Source organism: Dermacentor silvarum, chromosome 1, assembly GCF_013339745.2.
Source record: "Dermacentor silvarum isolate Dsil-2018 chromosome 1, BIME_Dsil_1.4, whole genome shotgun sequence".
In the NCBI taxonomy this organism is placed as follows: Eukaryota; Metazoa; Arthropoda; class Arachnida; order Ixodida; family Ixodidae; genus Dermacentor; species Dermacentor silvarum.
In genome coordinates, this window is record NC_051154.1 from 235362195 (window position 1) to 235386089 (window position 23895).

The 23895-nt window shown below is 48.3% G+C and overlaps 1 protein-coding gene across 1 annotated transcript in view; it reads right to left on the reverse strand.

Annotated features, from left to right (window-relative positions):
- Positions 1-2207: 2207 nt before the first annotated feature.
- LOC119437878 (collagen alpha chain CG42342-like) overlaps positions 2208-23895 on the reverse strand; it is a 362253-nt gene continuing 340565 nt past the window's right edge. The window contains exons 26-33 of the mRNA XM_037704752.2: positions 22552-22578; positions 22417-22470; positions 20797-20823; positions 20407-20442; positions 17966-18019; positions 16051-16140; positions 7466-7559; positions 2208-6346 (exon numbers count right to left, since the gene is read on the reverse strand). Of these exons, the coding sequence (XP_037560680.1) occupies positions 7515-7559; positions 16051-16140; positions 17966-18019; positions 20407-20442; positions 20797-20823; positions 22417-22470; positions 22552-22578 (333 nt within the window). The 3' untranslated portion in view covers positions 2208-6346; positions 7466-7514. The remainder of the gene's footprint in view (positions 6347-7465; positions 7560-16050; positions 16141-17965; positions 18020-20406; positions 20443-20796; positions 20824-22416; positions 22471-22551; positions 22579-23895) is intronic.

Consider the following 23895-nt stretch of genomic DNA (forward strand, 5'->3'; position numbering starts at 1 on the left):
CCCTTCCTGTCCTCATCATCATCTTCCATCACTCTTTTTTGTCCCCTTTCCTTTTCCCCTGTGCAGAGTAGCAGGCCAGAGCATGCTCGCTCAGGCAGACCTCTCTGCCTTTCAAATAAATTCTCTCTCTCTCTCTTTGCTGAAGGAGTGTCCTCTGCACCCTCAGGTCCCAGCTGGCGAGCTGTACCTCTCATTGCTCCGCTAATGATTTCTGTTGGTTTGTGTTAGGCTGAACAGCTAACTCTGTCGGCATTCCTTCACACGTCCACGAAATGTGGGAGAGGGTTAGTCTGCCTCCACACCACACCGGTGCACATCGTGTGTGCCGCCAGGTGACTGATTTCACTTATGAAATCGCTCCACTGCTGCCTTCGTCATCATCTGCTCATCCCCGCATGGACGTTGTAAACGTTGTCCGTCTCAAGCCGTATCGTGTCCCGGGCACCCATTAATACCTTGTTTGCTAGTTTTTTTTTTTTTTTTTTTTTTTTCATGTACGCTCTGTTCACCTGCACCGAGTCAGTGCTTTCGCCGCCGGAGGGCAGTGTTATGAGCCGGTTGTCCTGCGGATGTAAAAGAAGATGCTGAAGTATAGAGCGGATAAGAGGAGGACGAAGAGATTTCTATCGTCCGCCATCTTAGTTTTTGCTGCCCCACTTTTAGCCTCCTTGTACATAGTGTAAATAAACCCACTTCTCTGCAGATCTCCCCGTAACAATATGATAAGTTGACATATGCGTTATATAAGAGAACTGCATGTTCTTCTATATAATTATGTGTAGACATATAGTGTTGTGTGTATAGATAATGCGTCTGTGTACATATACATATAGTCTGGGCTTTGTTGTGATGTTTTCGAAAACACTGATAAAGTTGGACTAATCGGACGGCAGGCGCTTCAGCAGATAGTATTTTGAAGACAATGTCTTCCTTGGCGAATTACCGCCACACTTCCGTATGGGGTACGCCTGTTTCTAACGCCCGTTTCTAGTTTCGTTCGTGGGCCGATCCCGAAGATTGTGCAATCTAAAAAATGTGAAAAAACTGATGATTATAACGGATGATGACCCATATATTTTATTTTGAGAGCAACGCTGATGATGATGATTCCGATGATAATAAGCGATGACAAAACGCTGGAAGGCTATTCAACCTCTAGTTGACGTCGATCATAGGTTGTCGCTCCATCGCGGCTCTCAGAATAAATTATACGGTTCACACGCCCCATTCACATCCTTAACTCGCCAGGGAAGACATTGCCTTTCATCGACTTGAACTGGAGGTTGAATCGCCTTTCAACTTTTTTTTTCCATCATCACTCCTGATCCTCCTCTACTCTGTTCTTCCGCTCTTCATCTTCACCACAGTGTCAGCAGGACAGAGGCACGCTCCCCCGGCCAACCTCTCCGCTTTTCCTCTCATTAAGCCTTATTATTCTCTCTCTCTTTTACTGTTCGAGAATCCCGCTCTTTTCTGTACTACTTTCAATGTGTGCTGATGTTTGAGGCCTTGTGTGCTTTGCTTGTGAAGATGGGTGCGAAAGGCAACGGTTGAGCACCTGTCCGGTGTCCTTCCTCGTTCCTGCCAGATGTTGGGCTCGTTCTCACCCTCTATGTAACGGGAATTCGTTCACCGAGTGTCCCTGAACGAAATCCGTGGCAACCGTGGTGACTACTAAAGCGCAAAATTAAGCGTAACGTACTGAATCAAGCATCTATTCTGCGTCCATTAGCAAGTGATGTTTCGGCCAATATTTTACTTGATTACTTTACAATGACCACGTGTGCGAGCAAAAGGTGTGACAAGAAAAAGAACGTAGAAAACTCTTCCTCGGAGGAACATTTAAAATATGATTGTTCATGAAAATGAAGCGCGAAATTCGGTCCACCGGAAAGCGAATTATCGTTGTTTTTTATTGTTCGCATTTGCTGAAACGGCAAGAAAGACTCTACGAACAAGTAAAAAAGTGATAAAGAGAGAAGAAGAAGAAAATAAATAGATGTCTCGCCGCTTGCTATTTCTAAATATAGTGCCCCAATTAGGCCTCACCAATTAAATAGATAAAAACTTGAAACTAAGGCCGAAATAAGGCTACTTGCGCTTATTTTATGTTTCAGTTGGCATTGTCGCGAGCGTGTGGCAGTACGAACTGCGTGGACGCGCTCCTTTCCGCACAAGAAAGCGGGCGATACACACAGAAACACATAAAGAGTAAAAAGTATTTTATTTCACACTATGAATACGAATGCGACGTCAAACAATAACTTAGCTTCCAACTTTGCCTCCTGAGTTTACACGAACACACTTAGTGGACTCTAGTAAAGGTGGGATTGGATGAGGGAACCCAACAGCACAAGGACAGACTGCGGAGTCACCGGATCCCGAACGGCGTAAGTGGTGCCAAAGTACATCGAACACATCGTGCACGCCGCGCCCGAAGGAACCAACCGTTGGATATACGACAGTCCGTTCGTGTTCGGCGACGAAGGTGCCAGGGCGCAACTTTCTTAAGTTCCAACGCACACGCGACAAAAGTGCAGAAGCGCTTACGCGGACTTGAGCAAGGAAAAGCGCACGCGGCCACTGGGGCAAAACAACGTGGACACCATGCCTGGTTGTACTCGGCACGCGAACGGCCCTTTCCGCGACTCTCGCATTGAAGGGGCACGAATAGGCAGACCCCGTGAGTTAGGCCAAGCGTGCACATTACTATAACCCTGTTAACGTTCTTTCTTTCTTTTCTTTTTTGCTTTCTCGACAGCAAGGGATGACTTATTAAGAAGAAGAAAAAAAAAATGATCCTGCCTTGTTGCGCCAGTAATCTTTCTGGTGTAGAAACATCTTGGCCAAAATACCAATTTAATGCCACACTTGTGCCCACAACCCGGCAATAATGACACCATTGCGTGAGGACGTCACATATCTTACGGTCTTTTTCTTGTCTGTATTTATTTTCTAATTAATTGTTACATGTTTGCATGTGATGTTTAAAGTTGACTGGTTCAAGTTTCGTTGTTAAGAACCAGGCGTGACTCCTTCTTTGATAATCAACGAATAACGAACCACCGGCTTCATTCAGACAGTGATTGCCACATCCTGTCAGGTTACAAGAGCTGTCTTGGGAATTCGACAGTGGTATTGCCACTCGTCTTTCAATTTTGCGCCGTCTTCGGGTGCATAGTAAGATTCTACTCTCGGTAAAAAAAAGGGTAGTATTTGCTACTCTAGAAGGCCAAGTCCACATACCAGACTATAGCTTGACCTATACTGCTTTTCTTTGACGTTTCTTTTAACACCCCCATGGCGGGAATTGAGCCGAAGCGGAAGGCGTGCTTATAAGGACCGCGAGTACCTCACAGTATAGCATGCGAGCGCGTCACCGATAGAAGTTTTGTCCTGCGCCATCATGGCGTGAGAAGACGCTTCTGCGCTAGAAGTCCGCGTGGTGCTGGTTCCTGGAGCACGCGGTGCGCGCGCGGTGCTGCTTTTCGGCAGCGTCGAGGCAGACACCGAGGAGGTCCGAGTAGAAACTTCTGGAGGGGCAGCCGCCTACACGAGAACGAGTGAAGCCGTGAGAAATGCGTATTTTTTAGTTCCTTCTTTTTTTAATAGAAATAGAAAGCCGCACTCACGGGAAGCTCACGCGCATCACGAGTGCTCTTTCTCTTCCTAATTGCCGAGATGCGTTCTAGATTACGTCAACCATAAAAATTCCCTCTTTGGGCTGCCAGAACACTCGTTTCTCGCTGAATATCGTAATTGTGGTCGATGATCAAATTGTTCTCGATGCTCATTTGTCACCAGAAGACCTGTGACGCAAAGAAACCTGTCGAAAAAGAATCGTATGGCCGTGATTTGCCAATTACGAAATGGCCAAACATTTTACGCCACTGCTTCGGCGCCCATGGTAAGATGGCTTCTGCGGCTTCACTGCTTGTACGTAGCCTTCACTCTACGAGCTCTTTTGTTTGTTTCAGAAACCTCCTTGAGGCGGACGTGGTTTTTCTACAGCAAGCAATCATTCGCAGGAATGGCACCACTCCAGCCGCTCGGATTGAGTGACTTCATGGGATGGGGAGGGAAGGAAACACGGTTCTTCTCGGCGCTTTCTCGCTGGCATACGCGTCACTGGCGCATACAAACATCAAGTCGGTACACACTGGCAACTTCTGGACGCCCGCCGTCACAGTCTTTCGGCGAGCAGAGAAAAGTAAGTATTGCGCACCTTCTCGTTTCTATACACGCTCACGACACACGACGACTGACTTTCACCGCTGAGATGTTCGCGTTATGTGTTCATTGTTTCGCTTGGCTGCGCACGGACACACACACACACACATAAAAAAAAGAGCAAGGGCCGGCAGCAGCAGCAACGCGATGGATCCTGCCACGCGCGTCTTCGTCGTTTTTTTTTTTTTTTTTCTAACTGTGAGATGAGCATATCGTGGATCGCGAACGTGAGCTTGAAATCATGGCTTGCGTTAATTTTTCTATTATGGCCTGTAATGTTTTGGCATAGTGTGGGACTCACGCCCGTTCGCTTTTGCTCGTTCATTTGTTTAATTACTTGCAGTTTCTTCACCGCTGGACTTGCGGATATGCAGTGCTATTCCGAAAAAGATGCCAGCAAAGCTATCGGATATTTTTTCACATATGTAAGAAATTCACTTTCATACGGCCGCCTTAGACCAAGCGATACACCTCGCAATGTCTATAGCACGTCCGGACGCGTTTTTTGCTTTCCCTTTCTCCTTTCTTTTCTGCATGAGGAAATACGCTATTCACCCATCGGGCTACTTGAGAAACCATCCCAGTTTCTTGAAAGAAACTTGGCAGTTCTCGCGCCTTTGCTACTGAAAATTAACAGAAGCGTATGCATCTTGTTCGCCCAGACAGACAGCACGCGTTTGTAGCACACCATCACGTACATTCCCAAATGAAAGAGCTGCTCGCCGTCGGAAAACGCCACTGGTACAGCTGACGGAAACACGAAGTGGGCGTTGTTACGAAAGAACAGCGATAATGACAGGACCTCAACTTATATTCATTACAAACGCAAAGAAAGAAAAGAGCCTGGTGAGAAGGAGACAGCGAGAAAAGAAATGTACACTCTTAGCTACCTCTCCTTGCTTCTATACTCTACAGCGGTAGCCGACAAGTCTCGTGGTGCAGGTGAGGTGATGGCATTTACAATGATCGACAGCGGAGAGGGAGGGAGAAGCCAATGCCTGTGCATCGCTATACACAGGGTTGGGCACAGTGTGGCACAGCACATAGGCGCGGCGGACGGGCGTCGCTACTCGTTCGGCAACGAGAAGGCAAGGTGCGTGTCTTGCTGACTGAGCCCCATTGGTAGTTTCAGCTACACACATTCAGGGTTTGCACCATGCCTTCCCTCATCTTTCGACAACGCGCATTTTCTTGTCGCTTGCTCCAGTTTTCATACGTGCCTCCACGTTGAACTTTGATTTGCATGAAGCTTGGCGGACCTGTACGACATCGATGTATCTGATTCGTCCGGGAAGCGATGAATACCGCCTTTACATTTACTGCGGCAGTATTCGCCTCGATGCACAGCACCTGCTGTGGACTCCTGCGCATGTCTCTGCAAGTTAACGCCACAGTTTCATCTTGGCATGCGCATCTAGTAGCGCACCGGTGCCCGGTAGAGCATTTTCTTGACCGGTGTTTTGAGTGAACGTCCGTGTTGACGTCCAGAAAATGTTGTCAAAGGCGCCGTCGGAAAGCCAATGTATGCTTTTTCTTTGCAGTGATTTCATTGGCCTAGACGAACGAGCAGTTGCGAACGCCGCGGCTTCCTCGGCAGTCGCCACTTTGGATTTGCAACGCTTTCTTGACACCACCCTTCAGCCCTTCATTTCTCCTTCCCTCTCGCGAATATTTGGATAAAGAAACGCCTAGGACAGGAAAACAAAAATCAAGGTGGAGTGGTGGGCAGGTCATCAGTGGTAGGGCACGGGGCACACCTCCGCGCTCAACCGCGCTGTCATCTGGGTCGGTCGAAGAGAGCGCGTCAACTAGCGCCTGCATGCGTTTGTACGTGTGTGTGCTTGCGTGTATGTATGTGTGTGTGTGTTTGTGTGTGTGCGTGTGTGTATGCGTGCGCGAGTGCGCCGAAGGCGCTGGGGCTGCGAAGAGAGCAAAACTTGCAGCGAAAAAGAACCCGTAAATAGCAGTGTGGGACTGGGGGTGGGGAGCGTGAGTCTGCGGCTCGCTGCACGGTGCTTCTCCTCCGAGGCTGCAGGCGGCTGCCATTGACGTCCCGCGGCCCACTGACGCGGTCCCGGCGGCCGTGCTCTGAGGCAACGACGTCGAGCGATGACATCTGCGAACGAAAATAAGAATAAACACCGCGCAAAACGTCGACTCGCAGCCGTCCGAGGCTGGCGCCTCGAGCATTCGACGCCTGCGCGCCGACAAGTCTATGGTGGCGAAGCCAGCGTTTTCAACCGACCACCCTGAGGTCCCAAGCGACCACCCTGAGGTGTTTTTCTATACTGAACTGAGTACGGTTGTGACGCATTTACAGAGAATATATTTGTTATTATGTCAATTACATCGTAGCATGCAAGTATGTGTACCTTGCTTCTCCGACGTTATGACGTTTTGAGTCAAGTAATGCCTATCCACACAAGTTCAGCTATACGGTGATGCCACATTTAGCTTAATCTCGCAGCAAATATTCGGCGCTTGGACTCGGACTGCATGTGACGACGTCCCTGTCTGAGACAGGGCCGTAGGGCTGCACTGCCAATTTGTCTTGCTTTTTGGTCGGCGTTAAAGCACAATTATAGGCTGCAGAGAAAAATGTGCATGACGAGCAGCAATGACAGAGCGATGGGAAAGTAAGCCGCGTTGGGTATTTTACACGAACGTAACTATTGTAGCAAGGGGGGACAGTCGGGAGATGTGGTCAATATTCATAAAGATCGCGCACACAAACAGAACCGAACTTAATCTGACTTTTCTGCCTGTGTCCGCATCCCCCCCCCCCCCTAAATATGTAAATAGTTGATTATTTCATCATTTACTCACTGATATAGTGGTGTAATATATTCCTCAAATCGCTCGCAATTTCGCTATAGTCTCTCTCTCCACTCACTCACTCACTCACTCACTCACTCACTCACTCACTCACTCACTCACTCACTCACTCACTCACTCACTCACTCACTCACTCACTCACTCACTCACTCACTCACTCACTCACTCACTCACTCACTCACTCACTCACTCACTCACTCACTCACTCACTCACTCACTCACTCACTCACTCACTCACTCACTCACTCTAGGAGATAATCATGTATATGCGATAGATTGACTTGTCAAAAAAAAAAAGAAGAAAAAAGTATACATAGTTGTACCTATAGCACCCCGTATACAGCATACGCTGTTGCGCAAAGTACACGCTTGTGACCGGAGCATACTTCTATGGTCTTACCGAGAATGCTCCTGATGGATGCCGCCAGAAGCTTCTGTAGAGCGCGATCTTATGAGTCTAGTGGTTCTTCCGGTGGTACTGGTGGCATGGGACCCTGCATTACAAGTTACGAATACAAAGAAAGTGAGCGGTCTGCACGAAAACGAGAAAAAAAAAAAACGAAAAAAAAAAAAGCGCACGGCGATATTTGACGCCACATGGAGCGTCACACACACAGTTTAAGCGTAGGTAAAACCGGGAGCCTGTACTGCTGGGCTCTCCGGTGTCCGTTAGCGAAACACTGACTCCTTGCCTATACACAATGAAATATACACCTGCGCTCTTGCTTTCGGTCCCTATCGAACAGTTGTTTTTACGCTTAGCGCAGTCGGAGGTGTTGAACATGTGACTGTGTTAAAAACGGCAGTACGTTGTGACCTCTCGGCGAAAACAGTAGGCTAGAAATACAGTGAAAGCACCAGATGCGTATGAAGGCTAGAAAGACACCAAAAAAATGTCACCCTCAATACAGCACATTCGTTAGAAGCTTAAGTCTGTGGCTTCTAACAAAATCGAATACCTCGCTAGAACAGCCTCCAAAGGAAACTGATGGCGAATAACACAACTACTGCATAGGGACAAAGGACGGCAGGAAAAAAAGAAAAGAAAGACGTTGGAATACGTAGGTACTACGGCATGGCTCCTTCTGAGTTTCTCTAACCCGTTGCCGCCTAAGCATCCATACAGTTCTCCATTGAAAGTGGAAGGATCAGAAAGCAAAATAAGTTATTGTTACGGCTAGATGACCAGGTGCTTCAAATTCAGGGTAGAACGTGACAGCCAGAATACACAGTGATGCAGGTGAATTTCTTTGTGCCAGCTGCCGAAACTATTTCCTCATCGTGGTCCAAAGCGCTGCGTACGTTCCTAGAAAATAGCATCACCTGAAAGTAGCGCCAGAGACCGCTGACTGCGCTTTTGACCTCGCGCCCATAAAGAGACTTCATTGTGCTCACTCTTTCTTCATAGAATTAAGTTTTTCACTCGCAGTAGCAAAAATATTCGATAACAAATGAGAGCGATATCAACAGCTAACTCTTAATTGTGTCGTGTCTTTCCTGCTGTGGAAAAAAAAAATGAGACGTGATAAGCTGCGTGCTACAGATGTTATCCGATGGCATTCTCGCGACTTATTTGACTTCTTGCAAAGAGAAGACTCCAGCGCGTGCTACCAGCCCAGAGCGGAGAACAGGCGCCCTCTTACACTGACAAAGAGAGCAGATTTTCAGTCTTGAGGCTTTTCACAATACGTGACGGCACAAACATAGTCGTCCTAGAGTTTATACTGCGCATGCAGTTTATACTGCGCATTGATGGATCGTTTACATGCTGCTGCATCTCCCAAATTCAGACTAGTGCTGCGATATCGCGGTACGCGGTGCTTTGTGTCACGAACACGCCTGTAACGCGTACAGGCCGTTTTATATATAAAAAAAAATTCTGTTCTGTTCTGTTGCAAATAAGCTGCGGTATAGTGATTGATGCAGAAAATATCTTGGCTACATAATTTCTCTTTGTTCTATGAAAAACAAATTAATAAAATAAATAAAGAAGGAACTGTTGGAACAACGCAGATCTCGATAAATTTTACCGTAAAATGTAAGTTGTACCTTTGGTCGAGAAGTTGTACCGCGCGCTAGCACGGTCACACGGAGTGTCAAAACACACAGCTCAATCTGAATATATAGTCCGCAATCACGACGTAGAAAGCACAGACGACTATAGAAAATATGCATACAACCTTGTGTCCACCTAGAAATTTCCATCTCCACCAAGTAAAGAAGCGCTTGTCCATTCTTCATAGTTTATTGGCTAATGTTCTCCTTCCTGTGGAGCATTTCTGGCGTTCGCGAAGCATGCGGTAAATGGTCTCAATTTCCCGGCCACATCAGCATTCAGAAGTCGAGAGACGTATTTGGCAGATGGAGACTGTTCGTGTGTGTAACTTTCCATCGAAGCCGGTGGATCAGCTTCTCTGTGCGTTCCATGCCAGCAGTAAGTGCTCATCAAACCACCAATAATCAGGAGTTGGAACAGCTTCTTACTCGAGCTACCTGTGCATTCGTGATACAGCGGCGCATTTCTGGATTCGCCGCTCCGGTCGCCTGTCACCTGTGCTCTCTTCTTCCCAACTAGAATATCGCGAAAGTGATCGTATCACAGAGAGAGATCGTTCGAGAATACCGCCCCTATATATACTCTTTCACAAAATGGCGAAGACCAACGATCTTAACGGTAAGCGAGAAAAGACAAAAAAAAAAAAAAAAAAAGAACGAAAGACATGTGGTGGCGCCACCCTGAAGCTTCTCAACCATTTCGCTGTGACGTCATGTATTATTGCGATATGCACACTCCAAGCGCATTTTTGCCATCGCCGTCGTAGTGATGTTCCGTATACAGTCCAACGGCGATAAAATCGCTGCCGCGCGACGTGCGTTGTGTGTGCGAGTGAAAGCTTGCGAGGGTGAGCCGGCAACCGCAGCTTTATCTGGCGCACGCGAGAGAGGAAGGCTAAAGTCCCTATATAAAAAAAGTACCACCATCCTTTGATCAACGCCGCTTCGCTCTCTCTTGTATCTCCGATTGGACGATGATAGCGCGTGCTTTGACTTCTTTATATTTTTTTTTCCCGCCTCAGAGCCATGTTGGAAGTCCTCTGCGCAGCCGCAGTTGCCGGCGGCCGCGGCGGCGCGCGCCCGGTCTGAAAGTTTCAACGTGGACTTTCTAGGGCCGCCACCGTCGACTTGCTTTCTCAAGCAAAAAATAAAGAAAAAAAGCACGCGCTTTAGGAGAGGAGACGACGGAGGAAAGAGTAGATGGCGGTACTTTTCTTATATTGACCCTTTTCGCGGCGATCCCGCGGGCGCTGCCATGTTTGATCACGTGTTGACGCGTCCATTGCTTGCCTCAACTGCCTCCGCTGCCGCCTTGTTTACAATGGAAGCGTATGACGCCGGCACGGCTTAGAAAACCTTTGTTTTCGGAGATATCGTAGATGGTGACTACTAGGTGGACGACACGAAGCTATGATCACAGCTTCAGAGAAAATGCAAAAGCGCTTTCGGAGCTGATTAAACTATGTCCAAACGGCGCAAGCAGCGTATATTGTGCTTGTTCTAAAAGCGGGGCTAAATATGTATTCCAAGCTATCCAAACATTCCGCTCAAGAATTCAGTCAGGATTAATGTGTTTTGCTCTTTGTTCTTTATTCGGCAAGTATTTTGAAGCAGTGGCTTGTAAGTTTCTGACTCAGTGAAGTTCCTCGGTGCGGCCACTATCTGATTATTTTCTGTCTAATCGCTTGCGGGTGTGCTCAGTTCCGATAGATTTGTTCTTGCTGCGCACAAGGCTTGAAACGTAGCTCTTTTGTACATTGTAATACCTTGTAGCAAATATATATTACAGCTACTAACTCGCTTACTCTTGTGGACCGTCACGAAACATTCAGCTTCGACCATTCGTGGGCCGTAGGTGTAGTCCATCATTTATTGTGCGTATACAGTGCGCATATATTCAAGTGTGCGGCCATTCATTTATTTTTGATACGTCGTAGGTAGAGTGGGCGTAAGTTTTCCTGCTATTGGGACAGATGTGTATAGATAACGTGCGCGAAACCTACTACGACAGGAAGCGGCGCTACTCCCTTTGTCATTGTTTAACGAGTAGTACACACTGTTGCCGAAATTCTGGGGATGAAGCCCTTTATTTGAAGGTTAGCGATACAAGGCTGGCGGATGAGCAAATTTCTGTATCCTCGAGGAAAGTTGTACATCACGAAGTGCCGGTAACACGTTCGGACAGTTGCCGCAGCGGTCGGCGCACTTGGCCACACAGATTCATTCTGTTTCTTAACATGCTAGTCACTATTTTTGCAGCCAACTATTGCACACGTCTTCAATCCACATGATTCAATCTAGCGTGATGGGAGCACAGTGTGTTAGCGAAAACTCAGTTGCATTTCCGACAGCTGATTGCACAGAAGCAAGGTAGAAGCGTTAATGGTTTCGTATTCGGGCGCGGTCGCTGAGGAGAGGTATGGCGCGCCGCCGTGAGCGCCATCTCGTTTCTCTAAAACAAACTGCTCCGCGAAAAGGGTCAATAGGGATTTTAAGGAAGGCGGCCGGAAGCGCACGGTCTTCGTTCACGCGCGGGGCACGGGGAGGAGGCGAAGGAGACGGGACGGGGGGAGGGGGGGGGGAGGGTGCGTTCTCCTTACGCGGCTGCTGCTCACGGAGGTGTCTTGAAAGCGATCTGCGACGCGGCCGAAGTGTGCGCCCGCGGGAGCCTCATCTTCAAAGCGATCTGCGATGGGCCAAAGTGCATTCGCCGAGTGCCGGTAGCTTCGTATGCGCTGCGCTTTCGACGTTTAGTTCGCGTTGAAGCGAGAGCCAGCGCGAAGGTCAATTTGCTCGCTGCCGCTGGCGCGCTTTCGAACTCCAGCATTTCTATGAGCTCTCGCGGTCATCGAGCGAGATGTGTTCATGTTTACCTGTGCGCGCGCGACACCGTGCTTGTTTATTTAGTTAGTAAGCTAATATTTACAACTTTATACACCGATGAAACTACTATGCTTACTTCGTATAGCTATCTACTAATTTGCTATCGCAATCGACGCTTCGCCTTTCGGGCGAAACTACGACGTGTTTAACAGCGTCAATACTCGGGTCTGGCTAATTGCTTATCGGTAAAGAATGGTTTCATTGAATTTTAATTAAAGCAAACAAAGCGTAGATCTATAGGAAGTTTTAGGGCCTTTCCATGCGCCAATACTGCCAAAAATGCGAGAATGCCTTGAAATCAGTGACGTCACGTGATGTGCCAGTGCTGAAGTTTCGGCCCGAAATTCAAAAGACAGGCCACTTGGGGCCTCAATTTCTCCGCGGATAATGAGCGATTTTACCGCCAGAAGAATGAAGAGAGCGCTTTGAAATGATACGTTACCAGCCCTAAATTTATTTGGTGGTATACTCTTTAGCGTCTTCATTAATGCTCATTGCATGCGAGCGCCGTCGAGCGCTGCAGTGTCCGACGCACAAGAGGTGCCCCCTTCGTCGCCGAAAGCGATGTTATTTACACTTTTGTTGCAGACTGTACACCAGTTCATACGCTTTCGAGCTGGACGCGCGCCATTCAGGAGCGCCGTTCTCCATATTCGCAGGCAAACCGCGGGCCTCTAAACGTTCGCCGACGCGATTGCATGTAGTTGTCACTTTCTCTTTTCTCACCGCGCTCTCGCTCATGCACCATATTTATCAGCGTCTTCCGGCCCGGTGACGCTGCAGGGTAACACGCGAAGCCAGAGGCAAAGGGGCTCGACTCCGGCGGTCGGGCCCGCCGCAGAGAAATGCACCCGGAAAATCTATACACAAGACGAAGGGCCCGCGCTGTGCGCCCATATAGTCTGTCTCCGGTCGAGGCAAGATAGGGAGACAAAAGAAACGAAGCAAAATATATAGGAGCGTGCTATATACATAAAAAAAGAAAAAAAAATAGAAATGTGTGCCGGGGCGACGGAACCGTTAATAATGCGAGAGAACAATGCAATGCGAAAGAAAGGAGATGAAACGATATAGGAAGGAGCTTGTGCTCGTTACTTTTTTTGGCAAGTGCGCGCGATAGAAAAAGGTGTAAATGCTTAGCGCACTCAGAGGTGTTGAACACGTGACTGTGTGAAAAGCGGGCAGTACTCTGTTTTTCTTAATATTTCTGAGGCACAGGTGACACTGAAGACTGTGGACCTCTGCTGAGTCCCTAGCAAGCAATCGGAGGAGTGACGCGTGAATAGATTCGACCACTAAAGAAAAAAAAATGAGACTAACGATCTAACATGCGGGGCAAGAACGAGAAATGTATTGCTTTTTTAAAAATATCATTCAATTCATGGCGAATATAAAAAATTGCGCGGTGGGAACTTTATAATGACCTCTCCAATTAGTGAGGACGTCTGAAAATTTCCGTTTATTAAGTTGTACGGCGTTTACGCGGATTGGCGGCGAGGGACGGCAGGGTTCGGAACGAGCATATCCGAAGCGCTGTCAAGACCTCAGAGATCGTAACGGCTAAAGAAGTTAAAGAAGATAGGGCCGGGAAGATTCAACCATTTAATGAGGAGAGACGGGAACTATATCCGTAGGAAGGTAGGGGCCGCAACCTAAAGGGGTACTAGATCGGTCTGAGGAAAGGTGGCGATCGACTGAGATTTATCGAAGACGATATTGAAGCCAACCATTGTAGAAAAGGAGCCGGCAAACGACGGGACAAAGCGGAACAAACACACAAACACAGTGGCTCCACATGGTGTAGCGTCCTATAAGAAATCATTGCAACTTCATGATATATGTAGAAGACGGGTAGCCGTAAATGTGTGCAGCGTAGTATCTAATGTCCCAATATTCGAGGAGGTGGTAGACTTATATTTTTTTGCGTGTTATGACTAAGGTGCGTAAGGCGATATGCGCCAAAATAATAGGATTTCACACATCACTCCGACAAAAAACAAAAAAAAAAAGAAAAAAAAAAGAACGAATTATTAGCTTGGTGTTAGTAGCTCAAGTGTTGGTAGCTTAACGATAGTTGGCAGCACATGGAACACGAGACCGTAAGTTGGACCGGTTCGTTGCGATTATACGAGAATATAGACGCCAATTCTGGGTCTCTCGTCTACTAAAAAAAAAAAAAAAAAAAAAAAAAAAAAAAAAAAAAAGTATAAAGTTTGTTATGTTATAGTTAATAGCATAGTTAAATATTTTAGTTTGTTATAGTATAAGGCAGTTTATATAATAAACCGCTTGAAACGAGATGGCATGGGAGCTATGACTGAGTCCGTTCAAACCCAAGAATTCAGATCATCAAGAACTAGCGCCTGTAGGCTGTAGCGGCAGCGGTCGCGCGATAGGTCATCGTCAAGGTTTAGAAGTAATCTCCCGAAAAAGAAAGAAAGAAAAGGACTATTTGATTTCTAAACGAAACTAGGTTACCAGCCTGCCATAGGAAAAATAAAATCATTCACAATTAGGCAAGAAACTCTTGCGTGAATTGGTATCTGCCAGCATTGTTTTACTCACATTACGTACATTGGTTTCAGACTCGGCTTTCAGTCAAAGATTTGGGCGAGTTGGTTATGCATAGCGAAAATTGTTTTTGCGCTAGAAGACGCGGATAGAGAAAGAAGGGTACAGGACACACGAAGCGCTTCGTGCGTCCTCTACCCTTCTTTCTCTGTCCGCGTCTTCTAGCGCAAAAACCATTTTCGGCTTTCAGCTCGTTAAAACAGCACGTCTCGAAAGCTCCCAGAAATGTGTCCTAAAGAGCAGTTTTCAAAGCCACAAAATTATAGATCAGCTCATTGTGCGATCCCATGCATAACAGTAACACGGCAGACGACCGAGCCGGAATGAGTGCCAAAGCGTTGCTGGTGATGTTCTGCTTCCACGTGACCACCTTCTGCGCGGTGACGTCACGACACATATGCCTTCTGAGAAACGAAACCGAAACTGGTTCGTGGAAAAGTCATAGCATATTATTTTGGGCGCTCAGAGGCTTGGCAGTTCTTTTTCTTTTTCGTTTTTCTTCTATGGATTAGAGGTCCAGTAGCTTCATTGAACCCCCCCTCCCCCCCCCCCAAAAAAAAAAAAAAATTAACAATCGATAACGTCTGCTTTCAGCTATAAAGGATGGATTGCTGCCCAGGGGCCAACCAATTCACAAACCACTGCGACGGTTAAGGAAATGATTAGCGAAACATTAAACTAGTGCTTTTGCCATGGGCAAGCAGCTACTGCATCTGTCATGCCACTACAGGTATGTAACAGTTAACATACAGTTAACGAGCATTGTTGGCAGTGGTGGCTGCCCGCGAGGCTAGTCGGGCTGCGGATTAATTTGAGCACCGAATATCCTTACAAGGCAACGAAATCCCAGTACGTGGCCGGTAATATAATACGAATGCAGCTCCCATGGCCAAACCCTTGTACTCGCACTCAGCAGCCAAATGCAAGATAGTTTGCAAGATAGTTTACCAATGCGATTACACGTCGAACTGCTTTCATTTGCCTTCTGGGGCCGTAGTTTGTAACTATTAATTTAATTTTCCATTCTTTTCGCTCTTCCTCATTGACTACCGGTACCGTCAGAATCGGCCGCTCGGTGCGACGGATGATAAGAAATGAAGAACGGGCAATGGAATGGATCATTACACCCGAAAGTGTTCAATTCCCATGAAGTGTTACTAGTATACCTAAATGGATCGGCATGCGGCTACTGAGCGACTAAAAGAATGGGCGTTCAGGAAACAGCCCCTGAGTAACACAGTGTACACGTGCTCTGAATGTGACGTCAACTAGGCGGGCAGACGCTGCCGTTGGAAACCCCATGTGGCAAGAAAGTCAAGCCCAAGAGGCGTTTCCGGTGTCCACAACCGTAATCTGCGGGCTCATGGCTTATACCTGTGTGACGTCACGGCTCGAGACACGCAGGCCCTGTGTTGTCTATGAGATATTGGCTCCAGGATGTGCGTGATACTTATCAGAGTAATTAATGGCCCGTACGCCTAATGTGTTCGGTGGCTTCCAGCCGCAGCCGGGCAGTGGAAGGCCGTCCGGGCCAAGTGGGCACGGTGCATCCAGTCCTGGTACTCCCTACAATCAATAGAAAGATGATAGTTAGTTGGTGCATATTTGGAAGCAAACAGCGCTAAACAATGGACAAGTAATGAGAAGGCACAAGTCGCGCTCACTATACCAACAGAGATAGTCCAAACACGAACCAAAGAACCTGCAGATAGCACATGGCGTAAGAGAAACTACACTAACAGCAAAGGTGTGCTATTTCTCTATCAAGTCATGTCACGCGTACGTGAACCCAGTGCCGTAGCCCAGTGGCTATGGCGTTGCGCTGCTGAGCTCGAGGGTCCAATCCCGGCCGCGGCGGCCGCATTCCGATGAGGGCGGAATGCAAAAGACGCCCGTGTATCGTGCATTGGGTGCACGTTAAAGAACCCCAGCTGGTCAAAATTAATCCGGGGCCCTCCCACTACGACGTGACTCATAATGAGATCGTGGTTTTGGCACGTAAAACCACATAATTCAATTTTAACCAAGAGTACGTACAAGACGGCCTGCTGCCACTAAATAGCAAGGACCTCAAATAACATTTGACGCGCTCATTCCTCGCGAGACGTTCTGAGGATGCGCACATTTTCAGACTTCGGCACACACCCGCACATGCCACAGTGGATTGCCATATCGCTACCTGTTTTTGTTGCCAGAAAACGGTCGTTGACACGACGGCAACTTTGCACGGTGTATATAAGTCCAATCGCAAGAAGCGGAAATTCGTAGACCGCAATTGTCTTGCACGGGGATGAACCACCGAGTGTGACGCTTCTTTGGTTCAGGCTTTGTGTCTGTCTTAATGTTTCTTGTTTTTCGTGCTCCTCCTAAGGTTTATAAACCACTTTTCATGTAATAACGCATTTCACTGGTACTCAGCGCCACGTCCTGTGTCTTCTCGTTCATTTTCCTGCATTTAGCGCTGTGTGCTTCCAAATAATGCACTTGTCGAACCGTGCCACAGCTTAGCCAAGGTAAGATTTTACGAGCGAATAACAAGCAGTGTAATCCGCAATAACCAGTCCCACGATAAACTAAACCCGCCGCGGTGGCTCAGTCAGCTAAGGCGTTGCGCTGCTGAGCACGAGATCGCTGGATCGAATCCCGGCTGCGGCGGCCGCATTTCGATGGAGGCGAAATGCAAAAACGCCCGTGTGCTTGCGTTGTAGTGCACGTTAAAGAACCCCAGGTGGTCAAAATTAATCCGGAGCCCTCCACTACGGCGTGCCTCATAAGCAGAACTGGTTTTGGCACGTAAAACCCCAGAAAGAAGAAGAACACGATAAACTATACACGATCTTAGTTTTAGGCCTATAATTTTGGCACGACGCAGTCTCGTGAATCATTTTACTCTATTTACTGACCGTTCTCGCGTGCATGCAGATGTTATCGACTTGCTACGACAGTCAGCGACCCAATCATGCCACGCGTGTTCTATACCGTACATGCGCCATTAATGCGATAGTGGCGTAGCCAGGAAGCTATATAGCACTGGCCTTACTTTCCCTTACAATTACATTTTTACAGCTCTGCCTGCGAGTAAAGAAGAGTAGGAACAATGAAACGCTATACTACTCATTCGCCAGCGCAATTCCCTTTTAGGGCTTACTAATGATCGGCCTCCGCGCGCACGCCGCGCAAAGTGCAAATGGATGACGGCGCCGCAGGTAATCGCCCTCTATATAGGTTCGCTCTGCCAAGCGTATTCGGTCAGTGTTCATTTTCTTGCCCGCGAATAGCATCGACCAAAGGTGAATTCCCAGGGCTTCGCTGAGAACGACACTATACACTCCGGTGCAATTTCGCGCGAGACCAGAGCAGGGTATTGATATGCAAAGCAAGCAATGTTTACTTGATCGCCTTTATCGCCCTTGTCTCCTTTCTTTCCACGCTTCCCACGGGGTCCCTAAAAAGAGAGAGAGAAAAAAAAAAGCAGCCAAAAGTGAGCGACTCTCGATTTCATCATGCCCCAGGACAGCGCTCGCTGGCCTGATTGGCGGGGACGTTCGCCACTGCTCGCCTTTGTCCCCTGCGCGTCCCACGCCGGCCCGTGGCTCGGGCGAGGGCAGCGCGCATGGTTGGGTGCGCTTTCTCTCGCGCAGCCCACCAGTGCAGCGCTCGAACGCGCCAGATTAAGGAGCCCAAGCCGCGAGGTGGGTGAGATGGGTAAAAGTTATCTCGGGCATAGCTCGGAAGGGCCACATACTGCGTCGCCTTACAACGACGCCATGTATACGGTACGCGCACATTTCTGCCGTTGATATGAGCCGCCGCGTTCTTTCCTTCTCAAATTTTTTTTCTCTTGGTATTTGCGTCTCCATGCTGCGTCAATAGAAACAAAACAAAGCCTAAGTGAGGAATTGTTGACCTTTTTTGCCGTCGCCTTCATCTCACCGACAACGAGTTGACCAAGTTTTTAGGCATAAGTGCAAATCGAGACTCCATGCACAATTTCGACAAACAACAAAGTACACGCAAGAAAAAAAAAATCACCGTTTGCCTTTCCGGCACGTTACTAACTTATAAGAATCTCGCAAAAACTTGACCATTTGTATTGCTTGATCGTTAACGTGATGGGCGTTCTTTGTATCTGTGCATACATATAGTGCCCACCTGCTATGGTCTCAGTAGAGACTGGCAGTATTGTAAACAAACAAACAAACAAACAAACAAACAAACAAACAAACAAACAAACAAACAAACAAACAAACAAACAAACAAACAAACAAACAAACAAACAAACAAACAAATTTACGCAGACTGAAAAGTGGTTATCCCGACAGTTTTTTTTTTTTTTTACACAATATTCTCCTTCGTTGTCTGTCCTTTATCTCGTCAACTAAAGAAACATTCCCCTTCTCGTTTGCGAAAGGATTCGGTTAGACTTATACAAACAGAAAGCGAAGGTTGGTTTGTCTGCGACGTTGTGCCTGCCTTTTCATTGCGTCCAAAGCCGCTGGCTGTGTCGCTCTTTGAGGTGCCAACCTGTACGCGAGAGGTAATTAAATCGGCACGTAAGCGTGGAACCAAACAGAAATATCTTGCCGCTGAGCTCAAAACTACCCCACTTCGTCTCTTCTATATCAAGCCTTCTGCCAAAGGCAGAGTTTGTAAAGTATCTTCTGGCAGAGGCGACACCGATAGAGACTGCACGGTCAAGCTTGCTAGTGATTTTATGTCGAGTTCGATACAATGCTGCTTTATGCGCTGAAGTTGTGGACCTATACATAAATCTGTCTCTTCTTGGGGCCAGAAAGTCTCTGGACCTGATTTATCTGTCGCTTCTCCCCTACTATACACCCCCCCCCCCCCCAAAAAAAAAAAAAAAAAAAAAAAAAAAAACAGGAAGAAGAATAACTATGGAGCCCCCACCCCAGTTGGTGCAAAAAAAAAAAAAAAAATAGCAGGCAAGTCGTAGGAAGTCATATTAGTGTCGATTGTTGCAAGACGCATGTCCATTGCCTCGCTAGAAGGCGGTGTCGACAAATATTTTTTTTTTCGGTAAGCGTCCAGAGGAAGATATATTTCGTCGTGGAAATTTCTGGATATATACGCTTCAAGTTTCTCCATATGTACGAACAGGCAATAACCTCGGACTGAAATTTTCTCTTGGCAGAAGTACAGGGTTTAAGCAAGTCGTTTAAATTTAGAGCGCATCCAACGATTACCAGTGCGTTCGGAAACCTCTCCGAGTGTTACGAAATATGCACATTGTACAGCGCTTCGAGAAAATTTCTGCGAATATTTAACAGAAGTAACCGTGTATACAGGCTGTCCAAGCTAACGCTAGCCAAGCTGTTCTACGACGACAACAACAAAAATATTAAAAATACACGATGCAAAATGTAATTATTAAACTCACGTCAGAGGTCTGATGACCGAACACCGTAGGTCTTAAGATCGTATTTCACACAGTGTGTTTTTTAAATCCTTTCTTTTTCTTTGAACAGTTTGGTTAACGTTAGCTGGGTAACACGGTATATAGGCGCGGGAGCGATTTGTGCCTCTGAAATAGCCCGCGCTACACTATACCCACGCTTACACTCTATCGCGTCGCTTATAATAAACGAACCACGTGCGCCCCTCAATCCAACCTTCGCGCCTGGAGCTCCGCGGGCGAGACAACCACCGCTGCCGTCTCGGGCTTAATCATGCCCGCGTATTGCGAGCGTCGGTGCGGGGGAGTGCGCTGGAAGGCGCTTTCTGCATGGCAGCACCTTATAAGCGCGGTCTGCCTGACTCCGAAGTATTCGCGCGGGATAGAAAATCGGGGAAGGCAAAGCCGACACTCACCAATATGCCCGTCTCGCCCCGGTCGCCCTTGGGTCCCTGCAAAATAAAGTGGGCGGCAAGAGGAAGAGAGCGTCAGTGGACACCGCCGTTCCTGCTGAGCCTCGGACGGAGCCACGATGGGCGGCGCGGGGACTCGCAAGCATCACACACAGTCACGCACGCACACGCAGAAGAAGAAAAAAAAAGCGACGTGAACAACACTGCAGGTCAGCGGCCAACAGCGCAGCAGCCCCCAGCATGCACACGGCTGTAGCAAACAGGGGAGGGGACGGGGGTGGGGAGGGCAGGAGGCTCTGTCGCGCGTTGGGGTTGAGGGTGTATGACCGCGCGTACCACGAGCCAGCGGCTGCGCGCGGGGCCCCGTAGTCTAGAGAGGAGCTTCATAATTACCGGTAACCCTGGGATGCCGTCGGTGCCCTGATTTCGGGGAGGGGGGAAAAGGGGATGGAAGAAGAAGAGACGACTCATTAGAAGACGCTGGCACAGCAGCGAGACAGCCGGTCGGCGCACGGGGCTGGCCGACTGCCCGATGTGCATATGACACAGATGTCGCGCAAAGAGAAACAACTCAAGTTCTGACAGGCCTGCTGGACCACCAGCTGGGGGACCAAATATTCGACAACGTCAGTCGGCGGGCGCAACTCGTCCGTGGGATAAACGTGGCGTGGAAACTTTGGCGTGCACCCCCTGCAGGACCGGCCGTCCGCCGCGTGTTGGCCGTTAGCCACGGTCCTGACGCTTGTCCTTGCAATATCGCGCGTGCTCCTTCACGCGGACACCGCGTGTTGCAGGCACCGGCCATAGCTGTGCCCGTCCTGTTTAGGCACTCGTTAAGGATGCCAGGGGACATACACAGCTATGTAGCACACAACGGTCGCGTGAAGGGCCAGATACAGCACTCGATGAGTTAATGTGCCGGGCAATGGCAGATGGCATATTGCAGCATATCTTCAAATACTATCGCACAAACCAAGTGCTCCTTAAATTGCCTTTGATCTGTCGTTCTGAGTGTACGTGTGTTTAGAATTAGCGCGTGCACTGCGAACTTCTGCGTAGAATGGTATGTCTTATACGTTTTGCGTATACTCAGCGAACGCTTTATACACACCAACGCACTTATCTTATACACTACATTTGCCTTAGGAAGTGTTAGTGTCGTATAGATCACGATAGATTATTAGTTTTCTTCCCATATAAGTTCCCGTCGATTACAATAATTTGTTGAACATCCCACTATCACGGTGCGCACTGAATGGAACGACACTCTAAAAGAGTGTTGTTTCGCAAATTCAGATCAGCAGGGTTAGACAAAAGCAAACTTAAAACCTTCTCCGCATTGAACGGTCCACTATTCGCCGTCATCATACACCTGAAAGGTTACACACGTTTATTTCGCATAAGAAGCTGCACTAGCGGTATGCCAGAAGCGTTGCCAGTTGAAAATCTTGCTGAATCTACGCGTCCGTTTATGGCAGTCTGTCATTCATGTCAGTTTTGTAGAGTTTCGCACTGCGTCTTGAGGTAAGCTAAGGCAAGGCATAGAAAAGGAAAAGAAGCAAGAGGTAAAAAAAAAAAAATCTACACGCATACCACCATGTTGCAGAGCCGGCACTTGCGCTAGACATAATTAATTTTGGGGTTAGAATTCTTTCCATTCAAAAAATGCCGAGCTAGGATGTGTAAAAGTAGAAAAAAAAAAAGAATGAATGACGTGCCCGCGCGGCAGACTGCAACGATGCGTGCTCCTGGTACGGCATCTGGAATAATGCACTGGATAGAAATTGCGCTTCGTCTCATAATGCCTAGCGAGGAGTCATAAGTCTCGTCACGAGTCGGTCTTTCTGACCAGGTGCACGTCATGAAGCACGAGCTGAGTTGTATATTAGCGCATTTGTTGCATGCGCTGGATCTCGCGGTGAAGCCGAGAGACCACGCTGGTGTTCCACGGATGACATTTCGGGAAACTGGGATTGCAAAGAAAAAAAAATCAAAGCAGCATCTCGAACTTACGGGAAGGCCGGGCTCTCCTTTCTCGCCTTTGTTACCTGGCGCACCACGTTCGCCCTGCGTAGGAAGCGGGCGCGCGCTTACCGTAAATGCCTGCCTCCCTTCGCCAGAGCGCGCGTGCGATCCCCTGCACGTTACCTTCATTCCGTCCAGCCCCGGCGGCCCCTGTGGGGAGGAAGAGGGTCGAGAAAGAAAAAAAAAAAAAGAAAAAACGGGACGATGGGTCAGCGGAGTTCGCATCGCGATCCAAGCGCCACCGCGCGAGCCACAACGCGGTGGGTGCGGGGGGATAGTATGCGAGGCGGGGCTGAGCGTCAGTCATACCACAAACAATCACACCATGCACCTCGCCAGAATGTGTTAACGTGTGCTCCCATCACCAGTGGCCTGTCTCACACCCCGGCGGCTCTCCTGCAAAGATGCGTCACTCGCGCGAACAATCACGGTTAGTTGGAACGTGGAACTTTGCACTGCGGTCACACGTTTCCGGCAGGCGCGGGCTACAGGTGCGCCGGCACAAGGGCGGGCCACGTTTACAATAGGCGCACATATAGACCTGCTTGACAAATGTCTATCAAGCTCGACATTATAACATGGTACGATACAAGCTCGACAAGCTTATATCAAGCCCCCGCCCCGACAAAGACAAAAATAAAGGTATATACAGCAAAAATGAAGGACGGATAGGGCAGTAACTCTAGAATAGGGGGAAGGGGGAGGGGGCTTCTCGTGCGCGCACAGCCCTGTACCGAGACCCAGGGTGCAAGTACTGGCCGGCCTGCACTTGACCTGGCGCGGAGTTTTCTTCCTGTAGAATGGCCTACGGGCGTGTTCGCTCGCTTCCTTGTCGTCATCGACGAGTGATTTCGTATTTGCCGCCTGTGCCGGAAGAAGTGACCACTTACAAGAATCATTACTACCTCTCCACCACCTTCTTTCCCCTCCCCTGAGGAAATGGTTTGCTCTCTCCGCTTTTCATGTCACGCGTCTTTTGCAACCATCTGAGAGCACGTTTCATAGGCTAGAAAATGTCTGACGAAAATGCTTTTCATTTGTGTCTGCCAAGCTGTACTAGCTACTTGTTGCTTCTGGGATGTAGCTAAACACACTCGCTGCGATGGAGGATATTGGAGAAGGCGTTGGTGGAATGGCTAGAGGGCAAAGTGGCAGCATGCAAGGAACAGAGAAGGAGGCGTGAGTAGGCGTGCTATACACACTCCGGAGTGCACGACGAAGAGTGCGCCTTGTGAGGCTGAGAGCTTCAATTTTTGATCAACGAAAGTGTTCACGATCTGAATGAGGCGATCGCGAACAAGTGCGTTGATCGGAGGGAGTGAGGTGAAGTGTGTATACGTCACAGGGCACGCTCACGCGATGAGTTCGTTGTACCTATTATTGTCCGCAGAGCACGCGACGGCAATTCGAGGCCCAGAGGCGTGTTTATCGGAAGCCTCCGCTTGCTAAGAAAAAAAAAAGGACCAA